At 44.5% G+C, this 9309-nt stretch overlaps 1 protein-coding gene across 1 annotated transcript in view; it reads right to left on the reverse strand.

Moving 5' to 3' along the window:
• Positions 1–6307: 6307 nt before the first annotated feature.
• LOC118239794 (hereditary hemochromatosis protein homolog) overlaps positions 6308–9309 on the reverse strand; it is a 10166-nt gene continuing 7164 nt past the window's right edge. The window contains 4 exon segments of the mRNA XM_035453744.1: positions 6308–6394; positions 6396–6706; positions 8294–8563; positions 8793–9084. Of these exon segments, the coding sequence (XP_035309635.1) occupies positions 6308–6394; positions 6396–6706; positions 8294–8563; positions 8793–9084 (960 nt within the window).

A 9309-nucleotide genomic window follows, 5' to 3' on the forward strand; every position in this document is an offset into this window, starting at 1 on the left:
AGCAGACACCCAGGAGCAGAACAAGGGCTATGAGTTGGTCCAACCCATCCTCTACCCCTTCTATGATCTGCTGCAGGAACCTGTGTAGGGGATGGCCTCCAGATCTAAAGTTGCATGTTCTTTATGACAGGACAACAACAGGATATCCAGGGACACCCCGAGTGAGGGTCCAGTATAAAACTCTGTAGTAAAAACCAGAGTTGTTGAAACCGGATCAGTGACTCGTTGCAATGAACACATGGAAGAAATGAAGAAAGCTCTGTGTGACTCAGTGTGGCACACTGAAGATTCCATGATGAGATGGTCCTTCTCTTCTAAGGTCTCTTTTGTTTTGTGTGGGTAGGGAGGTTGCGAGGCTAGAGGGCAGAAAGAAGAGATGGGGGGATGAGTGGGCTCAAGACGCATGATGGGAAATCCACAAAGAATCAATGATACATTAAATTAGAAAAGACACACAAACAAATGAGTCCCAGCATTTGTATTCAAACTGTAGCAGAATATAAAGAATGGCGTGTGGGGAGTACCACAACATGGCTGGTGAATCCAGAGTAAACTTGAGACAATCAGCTTGAGTCTACTGATTTCCTGCCTACACAAGCCAGATACTACCCATGTGCAACGCCTCCCCCACTCTGGCTTCACTTGGTTCCCACAACAACAGGGCTCCTCTCTATCTCCATGGTGTGAGGGACACAACTTCCTTCCATTATTGCCTGTTTTATTAAATGCCTTTCCAATCATTATTGCCTCAAGGGCTTGTCTACACCTCCCACAGAGTGTAACAGAGATCCCCACACACCCCACCAAACACTCACTTTACAAAAAGTCCTGTTGTCACTAACGCCTCACTCTATTTTTCTGGAAGGTGAGGAGGGTCAGTCAGAATCCTCATCCTGCCTGTGCAGCTGAAGCAGGATTTACCGAAACCACCCCATGGCCTGAAGTAAACTAAGTTAGTTGCAGCAGGAAAACAAGGAATTCCATGGCCAGCCATGAATCAAGTATTTAGCCCAGGAGTCATCTTAATCCGAATTAGTCCCCAGGAGTGTAAGACAGCACTATCAGACTAGGGCAGTCAAAGAAACTTCCCTAAAGTCATACAGTGTCCCTTACATATGAAAGGTCCTCCTCCTGACTCTCTGATACAGTTCAGGCATCCTACCAGGTTCTTTCTTTCCACACACCAGGTTCTGGCATCCTCCCACTGCACCCCACAGCACAGGCACAGACCGAGTTTCCCTCACTGTCAAGTGCTCACCTTCACAGGACACCCAAAACAGCATCGGGTAGAAGAGTTGGGCCAGGATTGTGTCAGTCTGCAACATTGACACATCACTGGCCTTTTCTTTTGTTGAACAGAGATCTGGAAATATCTTCTGTTACTCGGACCCACCTGACCCCCATGAAAGCTTTGAGTGTTGCGTAGATGAGTTGATGTAGAGGAGATCCTCACACTGATGTTGCTTGTAGAGTGAGGGGCAGCTGGTGCAGGTCTAGGGTGTTGTGGGTCCTACTGGTCCTTGATGTGCCCAGGAAAATCCTCTCTTGTTCCCTAGGAAAAGTGTGATGCAACACTACAGGCAGTAGTCCATTCTTGGCATTTTAGATCGCAATCTAGAACTCTTAGAGTCTCCAAAAATCAAGGGAGCCCCATCTCTAGACCAGTGTTGAGACTGCAGCTTTGTGAATACATGCTCGCGAGGGTCCAGAAATCCTTGTCTTCTGTAGTGGCATCTGGCCTTGCCAGCGAATTGGTGTTAGTGGCCACGCCCATTGAGGATGCTTCAAGTGGGGATGTGACCAGAAGGTGGAGAAGCAGAAGCAGGCGAGGATCTCTTACTCTTGGTCCTCGGATCAGATCAGGAAACTGAAGCTGCATCTTCTGAAGAAGGAAGCCTGCATCGGGTCTTTATTATCATCCGAGAAAGTTGTTCCCCAATAAAACACTCACTTATCATTTGTCTTGGGTCTAGTGAATACAGTGCCCCTGCCTTCAGTCCTCTAAGGAACCATAAACTGCTAATGGAGATGCAGTCAGGAAACCTGTGAAGTTACCAGTGTATGAGTTGAGGCGGGGTTCACTGGCTCCCCCTGTGTTACCTTTTAAGGTTAGATGAGTAATTTGCATCTGAATGTCTAAGAGACATTGATATCCCTTACACCAACAAATATCCCCTAATATTTTCAAATGAATCACCATCATAAATAGTTGAAGCATAACGCTGAGCACATGTTACAGGATGTCAAAGGGGTCCCCTCCTTTTGCGTTCTGCAGTAAGTTTGGGACAACAACTTAGAGGAACTGAATGTGACATGATCACACCTTAGAACAGTAATTAATGGATTGAGTGTTAATTAATCGAGCCTAATGTTTTTATGATGCCATATTCCAAGTATTTTTTAATTTTATTCATTTTGGTCTGGATTCATTATAGCCTAAAGGACTAACACAGACATATATAAAACCAGTAGGACAGTATAGGTTTAGCTGATATTGTATCTCCAAGGCACAACACCACAGCTTCTAAAGTATGTAAGGGAGTTTCAATGTTTGTGTCTGTACATTCTTGTGCTTCCAAAGCCATGGAATTATTAAAACAAGCTGATTAACAAAAAGGGCAATGGGCTCTTGTTGGGTCAAGGCCACTGTGGAAACAGCTACAGAAGCTATAGAAGTGCCTACTGCAAAAATGCCTTCCTTTTTCCTGGAAGAGACTGATGTCATTCCCAGAGAATCAATTGTCCAAACTCACATGTTGCACAGGAGCCATAACAAAGGCTGTGGAAGCAAGAGAGGCTTTTATGAGCAGATGGAGTTTACACAATTTGAGGAGATACAATTGCTGCAGGTCATTTTAAACTGCTCCCCACACTTTCAATGAGGGCCCTCCAAACTCCCTGTCAGTAACATACATGAAGGGTTAACACAGGCAGTGACTACACTCAAAAGTGATGTCCATTTCTCAATTGTTCATTTTTTTCTATGTTCCCCATCAACCCTCACTCTGCCTGAGACTGTGGCTAACAACAAAGATCTGCCTGAAACTTTCCCCAGGAGACACTAAAACAGGATGTGGGTCCTACAAAGTTGTCTTCATCCAGACCATGTAGGCAACTTCCAGATAAGTCAATCAGTACCTCAAGTTGTTCACTCAGAGGCACAGAGTCCTTAGAGCCCTGGAGCACAGCACCCAAAGAGGAATCACATTCTGTAACCATAACACCTGATTCTCACTACATATTGGGAAATGCACACCCAATGGAGTAATTTATGGATAATCACAAAATGGAAACCTAAATCAATTGATAATGTCTGGAAAACTATATTTCCAACCCCTACCAGACCCCAAAGTCATTGACGGAACAGGTCAGTCAGATTGGAGGGACACACCCATACAGACCCACCAACAATAAATAGACATGGTGGGTGAATTACCAGTATAGTTAGAGACAGCAATTTAGGCAACATATTGGAAACATCTGGAACAGTGGTTCTCAGTCTTCTTAATCCTGCATCACTTTATTTAGCTCCTCATGTTGTAGTGACAGCCAACCCTAAAATTAATCTGTTGCTACTTCATGAATGTAATTTGCTAATGTTATCATAATGTTATTCCGTAGGATATCTGAAATCTGATCCTCAAAGGGATCATGACCAACAGGTAGAGAACCACTGAAGAAGACCAGTTACCTCAGTCTGATACTTATAAATATCATGTAGTATTTTCAAAGGTGGATATTTAAAAATAAACCTTGATTTGATACATTAAATCATTTTTCAATATAGTTAAATTTACATTATGACCACAGTACCCTCTCTCTGCTCTCCTCCCAGTGTCCCCCCAACCCCTTTAGCCCACCTCACAGATACACCCCTCCTCCATTTTTAATTCAGAGAAGGTCAGGTTGCCCATGTACATGAACAAAACACGGTGTATTAAGTTGTAGTAAGAATAAGCACTTCATCTTGTATTAAGGCTGGGCAATCAACTCAGTAAAGGAGTAGGGATCTAAAAGTCAGCAAAAAGGTCAGAGACATTCCCTGCTCTCACTCTTAGGAGTCCCACATGAAGACCAAGCTACAGGACTGTCACCTTTATGCAGAGTGCCTAGGTCAGTCCCATGCAGGCTCCCTGACTGTTGCTTCAGTCTCTGCCTCCTATTGGCCCTGGTTAGTAGATTCTGTGGGGTTAGTTGTGATGTCCTTGATCCCTCTGGCTCTTACAGTCCTTCCTCCTTCTTTTCAGCAGGATTCCTGAACTCTGACTAATGTTGGACTGTGGGTCTCTGCGTCTGTTTCCCCCAGTTGCTGAATGAAGCTCCTATGCAGACAATAGGGCGAGGTACCCATTCTGCCAGGAGTATTGCAGAATGTTGCTAGGACTCATTACATTGACATTTTCCCCACAGTCTTGTTTGGTTTTATCCTAACTAGTGTCTGGGTCTTAGGCAGTGTCAGGAGTGGGCCTAATCTCTTGGCATGGATCTAAGGCTAGAGTAGTCATTGGTTGGGCACTACTACCCCAGCATACTGAACAGTCTGGACAGTCTGTTGAAGTTTAAATGGTTGGGTTAGGGTACAGATACCTCCACTGGAAGTGTTACTTGGTCACAGGAAGTAGCCAGTTCTGTCTGTGTATTGACAATTACTAGGAGTCTTCTCTAGGGTCATCATTGTGGATTCCTGGGAGTTTCCCTTACACCAGGTTTGTGTCTGACCCTGAAATTACCAACTTTCCCCTGAGCACCCAGCCCGAACCTTGATATAAAATACATTACAGCCATTTATTTTGTAATTGTTAATCTTAGACTAGGAAACTTATATCACATATTATTTTTAAGTCTTATTCTTCAATACAGTACGAAATGTACTCAGATATTTGTAACTTATAAAAGCCCTTTAGTTTTCATTCTCTAGTCATATATCCATAGAACCTTTATACATGAATTTTTGTTAAAATAATCCTTTTCTGTTTATAATTTTTTATTATTTTCATACCATATCTCCTTATCTTTGTAACATCTTTATTTTTAAAGCAATTATAGTAGTATGAATTGATCTTGATTTAATATTTTTAAATTGAATGGTTGGGAGGCCCTGTTCTGTAAACAGTGTTTTTCTCCTGCATTAGCCTGCCACCCTTATTTCCAAATAAATAAACAGAGGCGTATATTAATTATAAACTGTTTGGCTGATTGCTCAGGCTTCTTATTGTCTAGCTTTCTCTAACTATAAGTTGTGATTGTTACAGCTAACTATTTATAATCTGCATTTTTTATAGATTATATTTTCATAGAGCTGTATAAACCCAATACCTAAACATGAGTAGAAGTTTACATATAACAAAATTGACCTTACGTTTTGTATCAATAAACCAAACTCATACCAACGTAAAGTATATTTCTATATCATATTCCCTTTCTTTTCTTTAGAAAGAGATCGACTATGATCATTAACCATTAATAACCAAATGAAAACAAACATTTATAAACAGTATTTGGGAATTTGGGTGTTGTTCTCCCCAAACTGCTTCCTGATGTTAGGGGGTACAGTCAATCCCAAGGGGATCCTGAGGAAACCCAGAAACCTATCTAAATCCTAGCTGAAGTAGTCTGAGGCTGCATCATCTCAGCTGTTTTGAATGTTGGATCACCTGGCCCATTGCTTCAGGGAGTCTTGCTTGATCAAACCATATTATTCTAGAGGAATCCACAGATTTTTATCTTCTGTGGAAACAAAATCAGAATCTCATTTCAAAAATATCATGTCCTGAGACTTCAATTTTGAAGTCAAGGCATTTTCAAAATATACAGGTTGGATTAATCCTTTAGCAGCAGTTGCTCCTTCCCAGTAATCAAACAATTCAAAGACAACACTATAACATACAGTATCCCGTCTCTCTGTGTATTTTCCATCTTTACGTGACATTCGTTACTCCTTTACTTTACTTTCATTTTTTGTTGTTTGAGACAGGGTTTCTCTGTGTAACTTTGGCTGTCCTGGAATTTACTCTGTACACCAGGCTGGCCTTTAACTCACAGAGATCTGCCTGCCTCTGTCTCCAGTGTGCTGGATTAAAGTTGTGTGACACCACACCTAGGGACCCTCCATTCACCAGTGAGAAAAGATAGTGTTTATGTGACTATATTTCTAGCTGTACAATTTACCAAGGGAAGAAAAAGTCTGATACCACACCTGTCACACAATCACACACCCTATCTCTTGCTGCTCAAGGCACTGGATAGAAGTACCAACATGGTACCAAGAGAAGAAGCCACTAGAGATGAAGCAGAGCTGGTGACCCCATCAGTGTTCTTGTCTTGATGTCCTGGAGGCCAACAAGAAAACTTTAGTGATTGTACTCCACAGGCTCTCCCTCACTTTGCCTCCCACCTCCTGAGGTGAATGGCTGTCCCATTTTCTCACCAAGGAAAACAGGGTCCACAATGTTTTTGCTGCAGTTCCTCAGGCAGCAGGTGAACTCTGGCTCTTGTCCAGGAAGAACCCAAATAGACACCCAGGTCTGGTAGGTTCCATCACCACTGGGCAGAATGGTCCCAGGCCCAAAGTTCTGCTGCTGTACTGGCTTCCCACCCTGAAGCCAGACCAGGGTGGCTACAGGAGGATACAGATTAAAAGCCCAGCATGTCAGGGTGATCCTGCCCACTGGGTATCTCCTGCTGGTGACTTTCACCTTCGGGGCACCTGAGACAAGATAAAGTGAGCTAGTGAGGGTGATACCTCTCTATCTCAGCATGCAGCGTCTCCCAGAAGTAACCCCTGTTCATATTCACCTCCACCCTCACCTCCTTAAAGGACCATTGGAGGCTGAAGCTCAGCTCCAAAGATGCTCTTTAGGGTGCATGCCTATCTTACACTCTGATGATGAGAGGACATGGTGTCCCTGCTGTTAGGATTCAGCAGTTCCTTTTTCTAACACAGGACTTAGATGAACAGGCACCAGGAAGCCAGAGGCTCAGTGTTAAGGGGCCTAAAGTTCCAACCTTGGTGGGTTGTACCTCTTTTCTATGACACAGCCAGCTCCCCAATCTCTAGGGGAAAAGGGAGGGACTCTCTAAGTACACTCAGCTGACTGTTGCCCTCCCTCATTCTTCGGTTCTGGAGTTGGCCCAACTGGTGATCAATGTCTTCTTCCTGTCTGCTTCCTCCACAGATGTCCCAGGACACCCTACTATTTTCTCTCAAGACTTAGCCGAAGCTTGAATCCTCACATTTCAGGTACCAGAGGGGGTGATACATGCCATTATCATGACACCAGGAAGGTAGAGGTAGGCGGTAGTTGATTAGGGGCAATGGAGTTACAATTATTTTAAGTCAGCATGTTACCTTTCCAAAAGTAAGAGCTAAGCAACAGTGAAATTGCCTTTATGTTGGGAGCCATAATTTAAGGGGCCATCCAGAGCAGTGGAAAATTACAGGTCCTTGAAGGACTTGCCACCTGGCAACTGCCACCACTGGCTATTCTATTCCGGGAAGAGATAAGCAGCTCCGAGGACAAGAAACATAGGAGGTTTTCAGGCAACAGACATTCTTGAGATAGCTGCTTGCACCAGATGTACTAACTCCCTCCTCCTCCAAGTGGCTCATGCAGCCTCGGGGCCCATCGTGGTTGCCCCACTGCCAGTGGCTGCTACATGCTCGCTCCCCGCTCCCTCCTCCCTCCCCATGCCTTCCTTGCCACATTCCTATATAAGTCTTACTGCTTCTTCAATAAAATGAGACCGTGACAAAAACTTATGCTTGCATGGTCTCCTTCTTTTCTTCCGCCCATGATTCTTTTCAGGCAGTACCTCTTCAGACCCTGAATAACTGGGCCTGCTGGACAGGTCACCTTTATCAGATCACAGGACATGGAAAGGTTGTATTAGAATTTGCAGCACAGATCTGGGATCAGATCTTCTTCTATTTTTAACTCCCCATAATAGGTGGCTCTGAACACAGCCAAGGCCATCTAGTTCTCTCCCCTCCTCCATGTCAACCTCCCCATCAGAAAAGGGGTCATTGGAAAGAGGAGGCCTGCTTCTTCTGCATGTGAGTGTCTTTTGTGAGATCCAGGCAACATGTGGGAAACCCTCCTTTCCCATCTGAGGGACCCAACTATGACTCTTGAGGAAACCCTGCACCTCAAACTTCCAGACACCACCTTAGACTATGCCACAATTGTACACACCACTGAGAACCCAAACTCCCACAGGTAGCATGGAACAGAGCCACTTGGCCACAAGAATGTTCCCCTGTGTGCTGGGAAATAACCCTGGTGATGGTCAGTACCTGTATTCAGCAGAATGTTCTTAGAGGAATCCAGGCATTCCTGGAGCTGAGCAGGACATGTGTCCTTTAAGAAAACCTGAGCAGCTTTGGGTGCATATATCTCCCGGAAGTTCCTGGTCTGCTGGGTGGAGGGCACAGCCATTGTCCACGTGAGAGTCTTCTGATCAAATGTGATGGAATCCTGCCCATCATAGCCCAAGCGCCAGAAGCCTCTAGTGCTCCCGTTCCTATGAAGCTCACAGCCAAAGGTCACCTGGATGGTGTGATTTCCTGGTACACATCAGATAGGGACCTGTCACCTTCTTGTCCAAGGACCTCAGCTCCCAATGGGGTTCAGGGCAGTTAGGGTGCATCCTGTGACCCTCCAAAGAGTGGGGCTCTTCCTGTGCTTCTTAGGAAAGAACCACTGGTTTGTTCAATGGGCCTGGCCACAACCTACCCACACCCTGACTTCAGGAACCAGGGCTGAATCTGTATGAAATGAACTCTGTCCACTTACCCCTGTCTTGGTCTATCTGTCTTGCGACCTCTGCCACCATTGCTCTGAGTTGCTTCTTCCACAGGCCCTCAGTCTCTCTTGCCTGGGTCTCAGCTCCTGCATGTCCCCTGAGCCCGGGCGTCAAAGCCTCTGCTGTCCTATTGTCCCCCTTGTAGCGCAGGAAGGGCTTATCATCAAAGTATCCAAGAGCCAGGATCTTGTCTGGCACGTCCAGAGAAGTGGTCATGAGGTCAAAGCGAAGAGTGTGGGGTCCTGTGGAGATAAGTTCATGGGTTCCCACAGTCAGCTCTGCCTTGAGAGATCGAAACCAGGCTATTCTCTGCCTCAGTGTCTCATAGGTGGATATGAAGAGCATGAGCTGTGCTCCCAAATAAATTAAGAAAAATGTAACAAAACAGTTAATTAGGTAAACAGAACATAAGAAAATCAAAAATCATTGAACTAAAAGGATTTACAAAAAACTTGTCAAAATCTCTCAAGTATTTAAGCAATTAACATAAGGGCTGGAGAGATAGCT

The sequence above is a fragment of the Cricetulus griseus genome, unplaced genomic scaffold (assembly GCF_003668045.3).
Source record: "Cricetulus griseus strain 17A/GY unplaced genomic scaffold, alternate assembly CriGri-PICRH-1.0 unplaced_scaffold_19, whole genome shotgun sequence".
In the NCBI taxonomy this organism is placed as follows: Eukaryota; Metazoa; Chordata; class Mammalia; order Rodentia; family Cricetidae; genus Cricetulus; species Cricetulus griseus.